The sequence below is a fragment of the Apodemus sylvaticus genome, chromosome 16, assembly GCF_947179515.1.
Source record: "Apodemus sylvaticus chromosome 16, mApoSyl1.1, whole genome shotgun sequence".
NCBI classification, from domain to species: domain Eukaryota; kingdom Metazoa; phylum Chordata; class Mammalia; order Rodentia; family Muridae; genus Apodemus; species Apodemus sylvaticus.
In genome coordinates this window covers 50,399,333-50,419,541 of record NC_067487.1, presented here as the reverse complement: position 1 = coordinate 50,419,541, position 20,209 = coordinate 50,399,333, and the positions used below count along the sequence as shown (strand labels likewise).

The following is a 20,209-nucleotide window of genomic DNA, read 5'->3' as shown; positions in this document are numbered from 1 at the left end:
TGGTCAGGCAAAAGCGAGGACTATTGAGAATCTCAGTTACCTGGATTAACTGGTAGAAAATCATAAAATAATAGCGGTAAGAAGTTAGCAGAGCATACACAAATGCCCAGTGCCTTTGCATTTACAAATACCTTTTTTCCTTCAGTTGATTCAGTGCACTTTTTGCAATGTGGTCCTAAACTGACTCTTCCCCAAAGCACTCTCAGATCAAGGGTATTCCTTTGAGAAGCAGTTCGGTTTGTTTTCATATCTAGCTGTGTCCCCAAGTCCCTTGTATATAATTAGGGGTCAATACCATGCTCTGAATTACAGATTTCTTATTACATTGTAGCAATAACATTTTGAGAACTGAGATGGACATTTCTCCCAGTAGAGGACATTGCTTAGTCAACAGTATTCTTATCAAATATTTACTCAGCTCAGGAAATTGAACATTACTGAGGAGATTCAAGAAGTGATTTCTAGCACACAGTTATCCAGAATTTATCTTTTAAAATCATGCTGTAGTTTGAGTTCAAGAAGAACAAAATTAAGTATTTGTAAACATTTTATTAGCAGCTTAAAATAATTCTAGAGTTGCAAATACATTAACTGCTTCATGATTAGAAAGACATGATTCTGAGAGCTTATTTTCATATCTTCTCTCACATTTTATTGCTATTCAAACCCGGATCCTTTTGTTTAATGTGGCACTAAAAAGGAAGAGAATTGAAAAGGCAAGACTTTAGAGGCATCAAAGGAAGAAAACCCAGCAATTTTCCTCTGACAGGTATTCAGTCATTCACCTACAGTTTTATTTAAAATTACCAACATGGTAGCTTCCTTTTGGAGAAACAATGGGAAGCACCATTCAGCAAATGCAATGAATGAAAAGAAGGCCTGTAGCTTAGCCTGTGACTAACACAAATAGTTACCGCAAATGAAGTAAGCAGTGTTTTCAAAGCACTTTCAAAAAATGGCCTAGAGGTTCCGAAAGAACCTGGAGAATTTCAAGTGTCCTTTGTGCTTACCAAGCAGCGGTTATGCTGGACAAAGTATGAAGTTAAGGAGTCAGTTTCCCTCACATGCCTCTCCTCTGCAAACCGCAGTAAGCTTCCATCTAAAGCCCTGGCCTTCTATTCCTGACCCCTTTTGTGGCCTTCCTGGCTTAGACTCACTGTCCCTTGTGAGCTCTTTTGCTGACTGCAGCTCACGCTTGAGATTAGTTCCAACCATTTGAAAGAGAAAGGCCTACTGTGGATCTTTGATACCACTCGGAATCATTTGAAAGGCATGTCTTCAAGCATGAGCTGTTACTAGAGCCTTGCAGATTCATGTCCCAAATATAATTGCATTTTATTTTGGTTTTGGTTTTATATAGTTTTTTGTTTTGTTTTTATTTTGGTTTTTTTGTTTGTTTGTTTGTTTTTGGTCACAACCCCACAAATAGTAATAACCAATGTCTATAAATGATGTCATATATTTTAAACATTTAAATAAATGTAGAAACATTTTGATATCTTAACTAATTTAAATTTTAGCATGAATGCATGAGTTATGATAAGCTACATAAGGTGGAAAGTGAATGCCTTACAGTTTGATTAAGAAGGCTACATTGATAGAATAATTTCCATATATATTAAAAGACTCCAGAGTGGAATCTTACACCCAGCCTCTTTTAAAAAAGAGACAGACACACATTCTTCTTCTTTTTAAACCTTTTTTAGCTTAGGAATTTCAATTTTTTCTAATAAATATTTATTACATTTTAAATAACTCTTATGAACAGTTACTGAATGAAACTCTTCCCTAGAGCATTCTTAAAGTTACTGACATGTGGAGAAATGGTCTGAGAATAATTCAGTTCTACACATATAGCATGCAATTGTTTTTCCGAAGTCTTCGAAAGCACAATGAGATGGCGGCCCTTCAAGTTCTTACTGAACCAAGAAGTAGACATCATCAGCTATATGGCTTGCTATTTTTCTCATAAATCCTTTAATTCTGTTCCATTAACTTTATCTATTTGTAAACGGATGACCCTGGGGAACTGGTTCGTGAAAGAGAAGAGAAAGAAGAGAGATAAATACTGTGGAGCTCGCTCTGGGATCCTAGTTGTCAGAACTGTGTGACAAGATCCACAGTTTAATATCTTACCACTGTATGAAAGAAATTCATGGACAAATAAGTGGTGCTTAGTAAACACAAATTCATAACAGATGAAAATAATATTTGTTTTCACATCCAAACTCAAATTGCAGATGGACTAAAGAATCATGTGTTTTACATCTCTAATTTTAAGAGTGTGATTGCAGATACAGTAACAGGAATGGAGGAATACATTATTGGTGAGAAACTTGACTATTTTGTTTAGAAGAAAAGAGTTCAAGTAAAACATTGGAAAGTTATTTCTGGTGAGTGAACAGACTTTCATGTGATAGCACAGTCACATCAAAAAAACAATGGTCTCTTTCTTGGGCAAATGATTAGAAGGTAAAAACAGTTGTTCATAGCTTTAACAACCCTCATGTCCACCCTGTGAGACCTCACACAATGCCTCTTCTGGGAGGCCCTGCTCTTCTTGGTGTAAAGGAAGCAATATCTGTTACTTGCTGGAGTGACTTATTCACACGGCTGTATTTTCAATAAATCCCTTTGTCATTTGTTCTTATATGCCCGTTCCTTTTGTAAACCCATCAGCTATTGCCTCTTTCTATTTCCAAGGTCTGAGAATGTGTGTTCTGTATGACAGGTATTAGATCAATGTTTGCTAACTGAAATGAAAACTCACATAGAACCATCTACCCTAAAATCATTTAAGAATTAGGATTTGTCAAATAGAGAACGTTCCCAAACTCTGGGAAAGGACACATGCTAACAGTACATCACCCACTCTGGCTTTTTGAAAGGACACAGTGGGAGGGGACATGAATGGGTCTGGAGGACATGGTGCAAAGTGAAGTGGAAGGGTGTAGAATGAAAGGAAATACTGGGAGTGAGAGTATTTTGGGGGGCAAACAACCATGGTAGAAGTGTCTTCTCTGTGTGCCTACTGTCTTGAATGAGGGCTTCTTTATGGATGGACTGACTAGAAATCCTGGTCCCTTTTATCATTTGGCCCTAGAATTTTTACTGTATTGAATCAAAGATTTTGTAGCAATTTAGTAAAAGAGAAAAAAGAATGGAGTTACTGGCTTATGTCACTTTCCCCTGTATTCTGTGGAGGGAAGAACTCATCATGTGAGCCTTGTAGGAGTGAGACGGCAGGGAATACAGTCCCCACGTCTGGCTACTTCCAAGTAACTGTCCTAGAACAGGGAGCTTAACTTTGATGGGCAGTTAGAAGATGATTCCTAGAAAAGTTCCTATGACTCTGAAACAGCTATCTTGGATATATACCATATATACTATATCCTATCATGAAATATACGTACAGAAAACAGGCACACTTACAACATGATCATTAGAAAAAGGAAAGAAAGACGATAAAATTTAGAGCTATGCTTCTTTCTAAATTTAAAGTCCAAGTAGTTGTGCTTGCTTCCTGATTTGGTAAGAGGTAGCTTTCCAGCAATGAATCTCAATGCTAATAATTATTGTACACGCTGTACATGGGGTACTACGCTGACAATGGTGACACTCAGCAGTGAGGTTAAAATTTTTTTTATTGGTTCTTTTATTTATTTACATTTTAAATGTTATCCCCCTTCTGGGTTTCCTTTCTGAAAAAACCTATTCCCCCTGCCCCTGCTTCTATTAGGGTGCACCCACCCCCAACTACCTACCCACTCCCGCCTCACCATCCTAGCATTCCCCTGCTCTGGGGCATCAAGCCTTCACAGGTCCACTTTTAACATCCCATGGTGTTTTGCTGTTTCAGCTGAGCAGCTGCCCAAACACTACAGTGTCTGTCAATTGTGTTCATGCTTCCCTAGATACTTTTGTGGCCTTACAAGTCTTCTTAGAGCACAAAGACTCACTAATGTCCCCCAGCCACTCGGAATGGTGTGTGAGGTGTCCCAGGTTAACTTGAGTGCGAACCAGTAGTGGTGTTTTGTTTCTCGGTTGCATTGTTCTTTGGCTTTGATGAAGGGATCTCTCCCTCTGCTAAACTCAGATAGAAACCCTTGTACTGGACCCTCATCTTATGCAAAAATGCTTTCGTATCCCCTTTCACCCACTCAGTAGACCATGTGCTGTGGACAAAAGGTTAGTCACTGCCAGTTCTCTCTTCATTTAGGATTTTGGGTGCCTTTCCACCCCAGAGGCTTCTCAACTCTTCATTATGCTCATGCTAACTACAGGTCTATATAAATTAGTATTACCAAGTAAAACAGAATATCCAGTTAAATCTGGAGCACAGGTGAATATTTTCTTATATAATCATTTCCCAAAGAAAGCAAAAGAAAATGTTACAAACTTACACATCATTTGTCTAAAATTCCATTGAATCATAGTTTTGTGTTTTGACTTCGTAGTGTTGGCCATGTTATTTAAATATTTGTAAGACATTATACCACATTGCTCTCTCAGAGCTGCCCTTAGAACAGATTGGCCAAAGCAATGGTTAAGAAGTTAATGGAGCTGGTTCATCATTGATACTGGATCAATGATAGTCCTTTCTACTCTGGGTGTGTTTAATTCCTGAGAGGAAGTAGAGTATTCCATGTTCCTATCGGAGTAACTACTAATGTCAAAAAAGTCACCATCCTCAGGTTCCTTTCTTCTCTCCCCACTACTGATAGGAGTCTCTTGGAGGACAATTTAACAGTCAAATGCAACTAACCAGTCAAACAGCTCTCCCATCGGCACACATAAATCAACAAGATTAACATCAACGATAACTGTTAAGTCATAAATTTCTCTATATTTGCAACACTGCAGTTTTGAAATCTTTTCCGAATCCGTTAGCACATTTGACTCCTGAAACATCTTGATGGTGACTTTCATATTTCAGTCCCACACAAGGGGATTCTTGATCTCAGCTCAAGTGTGAATTACCTCTGCAGCTGTAGATGCTGTTCTGCATAGTAGATGTAGGACATGCGCTTTATGGATGAGTTAATTATTATGCAGGATGGTGCTGGATTGCGTGGATGTGTAGTGGCTGCTAATGAGAAGTCATAAATCAAGCTCCTTAATGCTCAGCTCAAGCTGCCACATACAGTTCTCTTGAAATATCTAAGTGTGGCTGTGTGTGTGTGTGTGTGTGTGTGTGTGTGTGTATGCATATATTTGCAATGACCATTTATGCTAGCTCTTTCCTAAACTTCTGTTAAAATATTCAGAAGAGAACCAGTCTTTTCCCTTTAGGGGTGACTTTGTTTTTCTAAAAGCCCCACATGTAGGCTAAGCTCTTGGGAATGTGAGGAAGGGATGGACTGTCTGAGAATGTCCCAAAGTCCAGCTTCTGTCAGGTTTTCCAGGGACACTGAGGAGTTACAGAGTGAAGGCCATTAGCCTAAAATGGAGATGCGTGTTTTGTTTGATTTTTCGCCCTTAACCTCAGCTAGGAGCAAAACTGTTAAATGTCTAAACCCTTTAGGTATTGGAGATTATTTTAAGGATTTTAATGTGCAATGGTCCTATCTACTTTATCAAATAAACCACAAATGTATATACCCTGAGAATTGTTTTGACTTAATCCCTGGAAAGTAGTGAAGTGATCAGCTACAATACATTGTTTGGATAAGGAGAAAACATGGATGAGTTGGACACATAGATTTTTATATTCAATTCATCATGTATCAAACTGAAACTGAGTGCCTAGTAAGTAGTCTTTGAGAAACGCTTGAGTATGGAGATAAATCTTATTCCTATCCATGCAGCACTTCGGACACTGATTTGAAGAAACAATGATCACATCTGACAGAACGAAATGAGTGGATAAGACATATAAGGGATATCGTTAAGAGAACAGTAAGAAGCCACTGATCCTGATGACAGGAAAGGTAGATATTTAAGGAATACCTGCCTCGGGATAGCCTTAGACTTCATTCACATTACAGAGGGAGGAGACACAGAATAAGTGAGCATTAGCTGGTTGAGAAGAGTACAGAGGTGAGGAGGCCACATTCTGATGGGAAACAATATTACTCAGAAAACTGTCATCACTTTGGATGACAGCTGTTGGCCTGGTTGGCCATCCTCTTAGAGGTATGTGGGATCATTATTGGCATTCACTTCCTAAATAGCAGGAAGGAAGGTGGGAGTTATGAAAGAGGGTGGCATGAAAGCCTTGGCATAAGAGGGGGCAGAAGGAAAGATGGAGGAGCCCACAGGCTGAAAAAGCAACTGGTGGCTGACACATAACATGTCTTCTTCCCCTGAGAGACATTTTCACATCACTTGTGGTGGCCATGTGATGACTCAGAGGTTAAAAGAAGATGACTAAAAACCTCTGTGACTTGAATGAAACCTTGTTGCTGCACTCATTGGGCTGGCAACAGCCTTCATGTTCATGTATCAAAATACTTGGAATGCCAGTAATGTGACCACCTCTCTCCCCACCCAAAGTTCAGGAACTCAGTCCTTGCCTCTTCTACACAATCATCAGAGACAATGACAGACTGTAGCAGATACTGTGTTCACCTCTCATTTCAAAATGAGCTACTAGGCACCAATGAGGCTAGTGGGAATCTCATCCCAGGTTCAAGTCTGGAGATGCGAAAATCACATGACTTTGCCTGTTTTGGTGGTATGGATTCCAGGCCTGCAGAAGCAATTTCCACCATCACTTTTCTGTCTTTGTTTCCATTAATAAGACAGTAGAGTCTGGCAACCTTTGCAGAGATGATACTGTGCAAAATCTTTACTAAAACAACATAATTCTCACTATTGCTTGCTTTCTGTGGCAGTTACTTGATTCTGCCCCTGGACACAGCTATACTATATTCTTATGTTGATTATAGAATATGGGGATCTCAGCAGTTGGTCCTGCCTCTGATGATGATCGTATACCAATTATATGCAAATTCTGCTGCCCCACATAGGCTGGTTTAAAGATTTAGTCTTTGTCCAAACTCTATGCCAAGTGTCTCTATGAGTCACAGACTGCCTAGAAAACACTGACAAACATTCAGTAGTAAAATTCAGTCCTCATTGGAATGCATTGCTGGAGAAATAGAGAAACTAAGCGTTAAACAAAATCTGGCTGTACCAGAGATTCAGTATCCACACAGGTCTAGATTGTTAACCGTGATAGCAACTCTTGACCATAATGTGCCTTGGGAGGAATTCTTACTTTTCAATGGGACCTCACATTATAATCACATGGAGAGATATTTTGAGGGTCACTGGGCTAGGCTGGTGACTGACATGGCAGAAGATAGCCATGCCTTCAACAGCTCCTCAGGTGTTCCTCTGTAGGTCTCGGATTAAGCAGTACTTAATGATGGAGATCAAAGGCTAAAAAGCCATGTGTTGCTCCATTAGATTTTTCTCTCTATTCCCTGCAGGCATCTTGAAGGTCAGGAACTCTGTTCCCATTTTTAATTGCATCAAATAAGGTTGGGAAAGGACTAGATACTGTCAGATCCCCCAAAGGACACAGCATTTGGATTGGTTGTTTTCTTTTCTAACTTCCTGGTAAAGGAACTTGGTGAAACAATGAAGCCTTGAGCTCTCCTGGATGGATCCAGTGCTCAGACTCCGTTCACCGTTTCCTTCTTTAACAGGAGCTTTATCAAACAGCTCTGTCCTCCCCAGGACTTCATTCTTTCTCCTCTTCTTATCACCTTTTCTCTCTGTCATTGTTGGTTTAAAAATTGGAAGTTAAAAAAGCAAAGAAAAGAACGTCCCTACGGCTTAGGGAAAAAATTTCCTAAGATAAGCTGCCTTATCTTGCCACATAAATTAAGTCATATTTGGTACATTTCAAGTGTGTATTATAAGGTGATAGATATGGAATTCTGCTCTATCAGTTCTGAAAGGACTCGTGTCTTGAATATAAAACAGGAATGCAAGGATTTACATAAATTACCATATTAATGCACACATTTAAAATTCACAATTTATCAAAAATGGAATGATAAGAAAATGGTTTCAACTGGAGCGAGCCTTCTGCTTTCAAGCTGCTCCCATATTTGATAAGCAGTTAGGAAGTGTGGGATATGAGTTTGTGTGTGTGTGGGGCGGGTGGGGGTGGGGCACAACTAGTTTTTATTATACTCCACTGCTGAAATGAGAAATACGTCAAAAAAGTGTCATATTTAACCAACCCTTGTGGAATTCAGAGGTTAGAAGGAGAAAGAATAGGTTTGGTCAGAGCTAGGGTTATGGATGGAAGAAGGGGTCAAAATATTTATTGTACAATTTGTAAAGACAGAGGGCCATTTAGACTGGAAGCATTTTGATGAGGGTGCAGTAAAATGACCCTGTCACATTGGCTTTAGTGCTCTGCTTCAGTTCAGCAGCAGTGAAACCAGTGATCCGAATAGCAAAATCTGGGACAGCAACAGGGGTGAGAGTGGGAAGGAAAGTCAGGGGTAGGACATACGGGCCATGTTAATGGACAGAGGACCACGGGGCAGGCTATGGTTCCTGCAGCTGCCAGCAATCACAGCTCACACAGCCCCTTGGTGGAGTTGTTCAGGGCAGTTTTCTCTAACATGGTATTTCACAAGGGAGCTGAAAGGAACTTTTCCTAGTTTTCATTCATTCACTCACAGCACGAACGTTATGAAACTCAAAATCACCAGACACCAAGGCTTTGGTGAAGCTCCCCCCCACCCCCCCACCCCAACCCCCAACCCCGTTGTCAGTGCTCTGCACATGGTCACACACGTTTTGTCACAATGTGTCCACCCCTCGGGCTCTCAGAAGCTTTTGTGTTTGAAAGCTGGATCTCTGCGTACACGTCTCTCTTTGGATGGCTCTGATTTGGATGATTCTGATTCTGCTCAGAATGACAAACTGATAAAAAGTCCAGTACTTTCCCAGGTTCCTGGAGACATTCTAGGGAACTATTAAAACTAAGTTATGTGGACTCCACATGTCTAGCTAGAGAGGCTGAAGTGAGGGCAATTCTACTGTGACTGATGTCTGAAGTGAGGCCAAACTGTGGGAAACTGAGCATGTACCTTTATTTTGGCTAACTCTGAGTAGATATAGATTTTTAATTGCTAAGGGTATTAAGGCCAAATATAAGTCTGAAAACCACTGGAAAGCATTCAGACCTTCTACTATGCTAGAAGAAGGAACTACCTTAACAATGATTGTGATGTTTATAGATGAGAAGAAGGTTATAGACCTCACCAGGCTGCACTTGAGATGGCAGAGACAGTACATGGTTGGGCTGCTTATAACTTCTCTTACTTGCAACCTGATTCTTGATTCTGTCTTGAAATTTGATGATCATGGGAAAATATTCACTATTGGGTCTGTCTGAAAGGAATGGGATCATGTATTACATATCATTTGGTTTGTGGTCATCAAGTAATCAATCCACCTCCAAATAATGTGCTATTATTCTAATTTTTCTTTTGGATAGTTTTTATTTTTTCTTTCTATAGTGACTTGATAAGGAATGGGCTAGCTTATATGATTGTTAATTAGGATAGCTGTCTTAATTAACTGCACAGCAACGAAAAGACCAAATCTACCCCAACAATAAAGGATCAAATGGATTCCAGAATTCTCCACTTAGAGAAAATGGTCCTACAGTTTGTAAACAGAATTACAGATTTGAAGTTAGGAGGATAGGGGAACCTATGTTGAAGACAACTGGGTGTTTAGATTGATTGCCTATTGCAGTGGCTGCTCATATACTGATGGTTGGGCTAATACAAATGAGGATTGGTGGAAGGTTTCAGGCAATACAAAATATATTACCTGAGGCTAGGAAGAAAATGGGGTGGGGTAAATGTGTCCATAATGGATCTAAAGATTCTGAAAAGGCTCAAGTCAGTCACAGGTGAACCATGAGCCAATCTTGGTCGCATCTCAAATACTGTCTTCTCGGCATGTTGACTATCGACAACCTCAGAGGTTGGATTTAAATGACAATCAATAGCAAGACTATCTAGAAAGCAAGCCAAAGATCTAGAGCTGAAAATGGGCTTTATTATAGCTCCCTCTCTGGTAATTTTATTGCAGGTATAGTTATTGTGTTTTAAGATATTTTGGAATGTAGGCAGCACATTTTAAAGAAGACATACTATAATAAATAGAGACAGAGGGAAATCAGTCAGAAAAAAACTGGTAATTATAGAAATATGACACAAACCTGTACATTAGCATCTTTTAGGAAGTATATTCTTAAATTGCAAGTGAAGCAATAGATAGATAGATAGAATAATTGTCTATCATATTTATATAATACCCTGCATTCAGGAGTTCAAGTCTTTAGGTTTAATCTTTAAATTTCATTATATTGCCTAACTAGGAAATGACTGTGTCTATTATTAGACTCAAGCCAAAATTTAGCTTCTACTCATCATCTTAGTATCAATATTTAGGGAATATTAACATTTGAAAAGTACAGATGATATTAGTTAAATATAAAAACACAGAGTCATAAGGATAGTTATTTCTTGTGATCCCAATATCTTCTTTTGAAGTCAAAGTCAGCATATTAACTGCTAATCTGTACAAGCTATTTGCACTTCCCTTTGGCTAATAATACACAAATATGACACTTTATGACAAGAATATAAAGTCAAGTTTATTTCTTTGATCTAAGGAGTATTAGGTGAGTGAAATTAAGATTATTAATTAAGACATCTAATCTCTGATATGAGGTTTTAACATGTGCTTTGACTATCCAACTCAGTGGAAGACAAAAGTATGACTTAGTCTTAGACTGTAGTAGATGGAGTGGATAAAAATGGATCTGTGGAGATGGGACAGTTGGTAAAGTGTTTTTTTTTCCAGCTTTTGATCACACCAGGGGATGTTTGGGATTTGCAAGCCAGCCTATTTAGCTTACTTGGTAAACTCTAGGTCAATGAAATACTCTTTCTCAAAGAAAGAAAGAGGAGTGTGAATAAATGTCACCTCTTCACATTGTGAATGTGCTATACACACACACAGTAGATCCTAGAGATAGATCTGTGTTGCTGACTATACAGAACTAACAATTTTTTTTTTAACTCGAAGCTGTGAGGCCTGAATAGATTATTTCCCTGAGCTGAGGTGACATTTCAAGTTACCTTTAGGCATTGTACTTTTAAATTATTCTAGCTTATTTACAAATATAGTCCATTTAAAAAAAATAATAATCTCAGCAAAAAAAATCTATAAGATCAGGCAGTCCAACTCAAATATTCCACGTGTATTTTGGAAGGAGCAACAGTCTCAATGTGTGAGGTAAAGGAATGGCAAAATCTACATTACCTCCTAATGTGGTTTGACCTGAGGGCATTAGTTTGCTTTCTTCATAGTACATTGATATTATTTCAGTTGTTTGTCATCAACTGTTCGTAGAAAACACATCACTCATGTTTCTGGATCCAGGCTATCCTATGGAGACTTAATGTGGCTCAGATACAGACTTACACTTTTCTCTTTCTGTCAGTCACGTGCCCATTCACTTAACCAGTATTTCTCTAACATCGTGTATATTCTAGGAACTACATAATTGCAGAGAACGCATTGCTGGATACGAGAGGCAAAGAGTCCTGTCCTGTGAATCTTCCATGCACTACGGGGATATAGTTAATAAACACGGCAAGTAAGTCGATTGCAAACGGTATGAAAGATTAGAAAAATGAGAAGCAGAGCAATGGGTGGGGAGTTCTGCAGAAGGTCACAATGTGAAACTGTGAGGTGACTGAAAGTCTTTCCTGAGAAGGAAATGGGAGAGTGAGTATTAATGAGAAAACAGGGTTCATACTGCTATTTGGGAAAGAGAGTTCCAGGTTGTGGCATAGCAGATGTAAATGCTCTGAGACTCAGACATGCTTTTTCTATTCCAGAAAGAGCAAAAAATCTGGTGTGGATAGACAAGCTTCAAGACAGGGCAAGTGGCAGGTAGAATAGTTGAGGAACAGTGGGGACTTGTGGCTGTGATGAAGCGGAGGAGACGGCACGAAGACCGAATTGGAGGAAAGCATTTATTATTATGAAGTCTCACTGCAGTTACTCTTCTGGGAACATTCTGGAGAATGGACAGTGGAAGGAAGGAGTCCAGGAAGATGGTTTCACGAAACCAGGTAGGAACTGATGAAGGCAGGGTAGGCAGTGCATTAGGACTTACAGTGTTTCCCTACAATGATGAACAAGTTATACCCCAATACTGAAAATAGAATTTAGTTTAGAAGCAGTCTTTATGAATGATCAAATTAACACAGTGCCAATAAGGTGGGCCCTACTGCCAAAAGAGTATGACCTTGTAAAAAGCAGATTGGTAGAAGGGAGAGAGGAAAGGAGGGAGGGAGGGAGGGAGGGAGGGAGGGGGGGAGACAGAGAGACAGAGACAGAGAAACAGAGTGATTTATTTTTGCTCATGGCTTCAGGGTGATCAGTACATGGCTACTTGGGAAGAACATTTTGGAGTCAGGAGCTTGTGGCAGAAGAGAGTGGTTCACTTCACTTCTAACCAGGAAGCATAAGATAGGACAGGAAGCAGCAAAGGAGAAGATATTTCCAGTCCCAGTCCACAGTGATCCAGTTCTTGCAGCAAGGTCTTACTCCCATAAGACTCACCATTTATCAACCAAGAGTTTCCATAAACATACAGGAGATGTTATATAGCACATTTTATTTTCTTTTTGACCAACTCAGTTTGTGTTATCTTGTTACAGCTCCCTAACCAGCTACTATGAATGGCAGAAAGTATGAAGATTTATGAAAATCCTACTGGTTGTCATTACTTATGGCTTTGAGATGATGGCTAACATACTCTAAGTCATCTGTTGCACACATTTTTAGCTGACAGCGAGTAAGGCCACATAGTTTTCTTCTTTGAGCTCTTATAATATAAACAAGAATACATTCAATCTTATATTTGTTGCCATGAATTGCACTTTATTTGTGTGACTTTGAGTTTGTTTGCTTGTGTGAATTTACTGTCTAAAGTGGTCTTCAAGCATATGGCTAAAATAGTGCCTGGGATTTCCGGGCACAAGCATGTGATAGGTCTTTCATTTAGTCACAGAGAACACAGAGAAAATATATATGCTAGATGAGGTTCTTCCAGGCATGAGTCACAGAGAGGACATCCACTGGGCGGGATTTCAGTGTCAGCATGGCAACAATATATATTAAATAAAATATCTTTCTATAGAACATATGATCCATGGTTAGTAATTCCTCAGAAAAATGGTATCATCCTGGAACTGAGGATTCCATCATGCTAGTAGTGTTATGAAACAGTTTGGTGATAATTTGCTAATTATCTTTATAGCAAGTCTACATGGAAAGATTATCAGTAAAGGAGAAAAGATGGCATTTCAAACTTCAATGTAAGATATAAAAACATGCATTCTCTTGAAGGGCCGAATATAAGACCGGAGAAAATGAGAAATTAAGATGAAACTCGCAAGTTTTAGTAGGTGTTAATTAACATGCAGACGGCCATGTAGGAAATGATTACTTGGGTCTTGTTGCTGTTTGATCTGGAAAGGGTCATGGATTGATTAAGCAGCCATTTATCTTCTGAGTACAACTTGAGATTGAGGAGGGTTGTATGCATAAGGCAGATGTTCTACAGATGAGTCAGGTCAACAGTAAACAAGGCAGCCGCTGTGGCCATTATTATTCATGGAGAAAGAATAGGCAGCTTGAGGTCTAGTGTGGGCTGTGGTAAAGGTTGAAGGTCATATAGACATCTTTCTACAGTCGTGCCACTGTCCCTTATGGACTGTGGCAAAAATAATTTAAAAGTTGTGAAGAACATTCAAGAAGAATGAGTTGTTCTGGGAAAACCAACCAACCAAATAAACAAACAAAAACCCCAGCAGTTGCTCACCAGATCTTAGTTGTTATTTTAATTTAAAATATTTTTTGTATTAACACAGGTTTCCTTAATATGGGTTTCTCAGTATGTTTGGATGGCGAAGGAAAAGAGAAAACCACAGAGGAAGAGAATATTTGAAGGTGACATTCTGTTCTAGCTCTAGTACATCTGCAGCGGTGCCCAAATGTCATAGAACGAATTATTTAAAACGGGTGGGATGGTGGTGTTAGACTTTTATCCCCAGTCTGGGGCTGAAAAATCAATCTGCTCTCCAGATTTCTTGCCTTGAAAAGAACCTTTTATATTTATAGTTCTTCACTGTGCCATAAAACAAAGACTGTAAATAAATAAGACGAGGGTGGGAGTTGCGAGCAAAGACATTTTCTAAGGAAATAAGCCTATGGTCCACGCCACGCTCTATGAAAAGCTGTGAAGTCACAGATGAGACAGATTTCTAAGTCAAATTAAAATGCACAGTGATATGTGTAGGTGCTGAGAACCACAGTAGTAGATTTCCGTAAGAGTCTGGGAGCCTATGTACAGTCTAGGTTTGGGGGGCCAAGACTGGACTGAGACTCAGAGGATGCTCTGAGCACAAGACATCTGAAAAACTCTCCCAAGGGTGATGGGAACTTTCAATGGTGACCTTACTTTTCTGTAACTAATCTACTGGGTCCACTGAATTTAACATATCACTTGTTGTTTTTTTCTTAACTATACTTTCAATGAAAGAATAAAAGTAGAATACATTCTCTAAAAACAGGTAGCCTTGTTTCTAATACCACAGTGCCATTGTATGCTTTTGCTTCTGCAACTTAACGAACTGCAGGTATGAGCAAGGGGATCCAGGCACCTGTCTGTATTTTAACTGCACTCATTTTTTTTACTGAAAAGGCTTTGCTCTCCCAGGGGAATGAATGGCCCTCTCCCACTTCTGTTGAATCCCACCTAGAGAAGCATTAGTACACAGGCTCTTCTTCCTAGTGTTTACAGTACAATTTAAACACAGTCTCTCCCAATTCTTAAGAATTATTCTTTTGACCTGTTTTATTAACTATATTGCCGTTTACTGAAACTGAAACTTAGTGTTCAGTTTATCATGTCATTTTTGAAATTGTAAATGCTAGGTAATTTTATATTTGAGCTCAGAGTAAGTTTTGTTCTATGTTAATGCTATGGAACTGGGGAATCTGCCAAATTAAAAAGATGCCCTACATCTTCAAAACTCATTTCAACTGCAAAGCTAAACCTTATTTCTCCATACTATCAGTTTCCTCTAGGTCTTAAAAAAAGGCACTATTCTATTTCCTAACATTGTGATTATGACTTTGGAATGTTGGGCAGAATTTTGTGGATGATTTAACGAAACTGAATTCTCTACTGCAGAATAATTAAGAGGGTAAACTTTTATTATACGGATTTTGCCACAATTTACATGTTAGAAAAATATACGAAAACATGTTACATTGTACTATATTTGATACTGGGAGAAAAATTAGTGGACTCAACACCTGATGGATGAACAAAATATACTCAGATAACAACAGTCTTATAGGTTATTTATGAGTTCTGAAGAAAGTGACATAGCATGGCTACAGAGAAGAGGGTGATGGTAACAGTGACCACCACGAGCAGGGATGGGACTGGACGAGGGTTGGGATGCATTGTAAAGCTGTGGAGATGTGCCACATGGGCTTGGCTGCAAAGATGCATAAACGTCCAGACTGCTTTGAACTCAGGTATTCTGGACAGAAGAATAGACATAGTAAAAAGGATCACATGTTCAGGAACCCTTTAAAGATCTCTCTTTGGGAAGGATATAACATTCATGGAGAGAAGCATGTTAGGAAATGATGCCTGAAGGGTAGACTTTGAATTTCATTAAAAATCAATGGTCTCCGTGAGAAATGGACTCCAGATTCACTTGCGGATATTTGAAAACAGCTATACTCTTATTTCTCATAGGCAATTTGGCTTAGTAGGTCTAACATGGAGCCTAGATGACTACTTGTCAAACCTTCATAGTGATTTACTTGAGCTTCCACAATTGTTGCCATATAGCATATGAACTTACTGAAAGTACAATTTTAAAATAAGAGAAACAGAGACAAGATAGAAAGTCCTCAAAGGGTGATTTGTATTCAGCCCACGAGAGTAGAGAAAAATGGGAGGATTGTATTTGAGAAGTATTCAGAAAGTCAGAATACTGGACCTTGTGGTATAATAAGCAAATGACTAAGATGTTAGACCCGACTTATTTAACCAGGTGACAGCAGATCTACTAAAATAGAACATGTTGGCTTATGCATGCCTGGCTTTCCGCTATCAGAATAGACACTCAGGGACTGCTGGCTCAATGAATACTAATTAGAATCCACAACAAACTAATAGTTACATAACTGTGGGTGAAGGACAGAGATGTAAATAGCAATGGTTTTCCAGGCAAACTTCCTTACTCTTCAGCTTTGGAGAAAATCTAGATGCCCAGAGACAGATGGAACTGAGAGCTATGGGAAAAATATATGCAACAAGGCATAAAAGAAAACTGCTAAGAGTTTGGAATATTTGAAATCAGTGGTTCTGGAATGTCCAGAACCAGTAGTTTCAGCTTTCCTCTAGAAGGCAGAGAAATGATGTTAGAGTTATTTGATGTAGTGTGTCTGAGAGGCAAGCAGAGAAAGGTCTAACTCAACAGGTGATGGTGAACTACCACTTTAAGGCAGGGATCTTCCGGGAACTTCAAGATCATATAAGCAACCAAAGTGTAGGATGGATTGAGAAAGAAAAAAATTTAAATCGTGAAAATCAGAAGGCTCCAATTAGGGTAGGAACAAAATACAACAATCAGGAACTAAACCAAGGTGGATAAAGAGGGAAAGGAAAGGCCGGAGACACATCAAAGAATGTATGTGCTAAATAAGTGAATACACATGCGCTGGTCATGATTCAGATGGCAATGGACAGTGCTGGATTCCTGGTTAACCCTGAATGATGCAGTCTATTCCAATGAGCAAGAATTATGTCAGGAAGTCGAGCAGTCTCAGGTGCTGATAAACACCTTCTAGGTACTGGGAGGAGATCCGGCTGGGATAAATATTTTGAGTATCTGGTAATGCAACATTCATTCAAAACACAAGGCCAGAGATTTAAATATGGGAGCCATCTGCTCTAAGTGATACGCGAATCTGTGGAAGTGAATAAGTTGATCAAGTACAGGACACAGGAAAATGTCACTGGTACCTGGGAGGAGTAAGAAGAGAGATCTGAGAGCAGAGGACAATCTGGAAAGAGGTGCCATTCGGATAGAGCCTCAGAAGGGTAGAGGGAGGAAGGGTGTTGTCTAGAGAGTCTGAGGTGGAGGCAAGCTGAGGTGAGGCAGATGGGTCTGCTTATACGTGAGAAGCATAAGCCCAAGTGTGACGTTCAACTGACTGGACCACAGAGGGCTGCTCAGGCAGGCAGAGGCTGATCCTTTCTGTATCACCTTGATAACAGAGTCAGCAGTGTTGACTGTATAGCTCCTGGTGCTGCTACTGGCACTTCTTCTTAATGAGCTCATTGTATGCCTGTATGCTCTCTCAGTGGTGAAATAAATCTCACTGAAACAACTGTGTAAGTGGAGCTATATATAAAGAGCACCAGAAGGCGAATGTATGAAAACTTGAGTCTGAACCCTTTCTGTGCCCTTGCATGGCGTTCAGCATTTCTAGTAGAGCAGTCAATATTGAAATCACTGTTTTCCAGGACAATCTATGAACCATAGCTATGATTGGCACCTTGGCAAATATCATGAATGGTCCACTGGGGACACCAACATCAATGCTGCTTTGATCAGAAACTAAATCCACATACAGATGTGTTTGTCCCTTGACTTTCTATCCTGTTCCATTTTGCTTGTATTTAGTTGGACCTAAATAGTCAATGCACCACAAATAGGTTTTGTAAGCCTACATCTACAGCAGTCTACATCTCTCAGTGAAAGATAACTGTTCTTCATATAAGTTCTAAAGCTGACTTTTAGCAATATATAATGCTGTTTTTTGAGTTACTGTTGTCAATGGTATTAACTCATATATAGGAAGTGTGTATGTGTATGTACATGTGTCATGTGAATATGTATGAGTAGATGTGTGCATACATATACATACACATGTGTATGTGTTTGTATACTGATGCATGTGCATTATGTATGTGTATATATGTATGTGTACATGTATATTTATGTGCATTGTACATGTGCATGTGTGTGTGCAGATGTTATGTGACAGATGTAGACTTCTTCCAAGAAGAACAATAAGCATTCTCAAGAAACAACCTAAAGCAAGTTTACTTATTTTTTATTTTTTTATTTTTTCAAATTCAAGTTTCTAAACTCGGATCCTGATATGCTTATAGAATCAGTGGATAATACTATCATAGAAAATAAACATACATCTTGTTTAGTTTTGCAGTATAGTGTCAGTATGGTATTTCTTATAGAAGAAGCTCTATGACTCTTTACTATTTAAATGTGTTAACTACACAGTCATCCCTGGTCACTACCAGTAGGAGGTTCATTCTGGAAACCCCCCTTCTTTTCAGCCCTGTCCTGGAATTCATGATCATGATCTAGATTCTTACTATTCTAGGAAACCAGGCAAAAGGAATCAGAGCCGAAAGGCCCCATTGCATATGACACTCATTATGCAGACAAGTATCTTTGCAAGGTTTCAGATAGCCATGAGTCTCAAAGGTTCTGCCTGTAGCCCTGCTTTGTAACAAGTCCTTTCCATTGTTTCAGGCCACCCGGTTCCTGCTGCAGCGACTTACCTCTGTTTTATGGTAGGGAAAGCATCATAGATTTAAAAAAAAGGACCCCAGCTGTGCTCCAATAACGTTTATTTAGTGAACATGTTATGAGCCAAGCTCACAAGCCAGTCTTATTTTCTAGATCCCTGCATGAGATCAATAAACTTCCCAATCATTCTTTACATTTTTAAAAAGTCGATAGCAGCTCACTCAACTCTATCAAGGGAAGACTTAAGAAATGCACAGCACTGAAATGAACCAAGTGAAGAAAAGTCATCAGTGTGACTTCTTGTCAAACCCCTGGCAATGGCTCTGAGCACACCCAGCTTCTCCTTGGCTCAGGGCACAAGTGGGATTGTAGTTCATGATAAACATGTATCGGACACTGGTCCATGGCCACTGCTTTGGAAGAATAGGTTCTCAAAAGGAAACCCATTACCCTTTATCATGGCAGGATTTGCCTTGACTTACCAATCTTGTACAGCATTGAAGGATTCTTCATTTGTGATGTCATACATTAAAATGAAGCCCATGGCCCCTCGATAATAGGCTGTGGTGATGGTCCTGTATCTTTCCTGACCTGCTGTGTCCTAAAAAACAAAACAAAACAGTGATACCAACTCATAAATGAGGAAAAACACTTTGAGGAAGAGATTGATAATCTCCAGAACAGTTACAACAGCATCAAAAAAGGTATGATATACAACATACAGATGTCCTTCCTTCCTCGCTTTGTTTCTCCTTTTTTTTCCTTATTGATGTCCAGCTCTGTAGTATTCTGAAAAATTCTTTCCTTCCTTCCTTCCTTCCTTCCTTCCTTCCTTCCTTCCTTCCTTCCTTCCTTCCTTCCTTCCTTCTTTCCTTCCTTCCTTCCTTTTATGAATAAATACCAACTAGCATAAAACTAAAGAAAATAAAAGATTATATAACCTGAAATTGGCAGCTCTTGACATACTTTAAAGCTAGAGGGATACCTTGGCTCCATCGCTATGCCTTTATTGTCTGTCCATGAATACCAGCTGGTGTAGGAACAAAAGGAACATGTTACTCCTTTTAAGGAGGTTACAGTTCATTGTCAGCTTAATCACCGGTAAGATGACAATGAAGTGCCTTTCTTAATGCTTGAGTTAGATGAGCAAATGTGCACTTGAATTCCTGATCCTCTATTATGTGGTTGGGATCATGGTCAAGTATATAACCTTTGGAATTTCGGCAAGGGTGTTGGCATTCTAGACCTTCTCATACAGCACAGGATAAATACCTATAAAGGTATCATTCCTGAGATGTCGGAGCAAACTTAAGATTGTAGATAAGAGGAAAAAAACAAACACAGGAAATCATGCCGGCAAAAGTCATGACATGTGGAAGTGAAATTAGAACTCCAAGACACACAAATCACTCAAAGTACTCTGCTAGCTATTATAAATGTGAAGAACTGGTTCTGTGGTTCACTCTATGCATCCTCGTCCATTCTTTCAGGATTGGAAGCATGATTTCTAATGCACACACCTTGGTTTCCCCCCTTACCACTCTCTCTTTGGAGAC

General features: G+C 39.3%; 1 protein-coding gene across 1 annotated transcript in view; it reads right to left on the bottom strand.

Moving 5' to 3' along the window:
• Rab3c (RAB3C, member RAS oncogene family) overlaps positions 1-20,209 on the bottom strand; it is a 225,893-nt gene that overhangs the window by 90,731 nt on the left and 114,953 nt on the right. Inside the window, exon 3 of the mRNA XM_052159991.1 lies at positions 19,136-19,254. Within this exon, the coding sequence (XP_052015951.1) occupies positions 19,136-19,254 (119 nt within the window). The remainder of the gene's footprint in view (positions 1-19,135; positions 19,255-20,209) is intronic.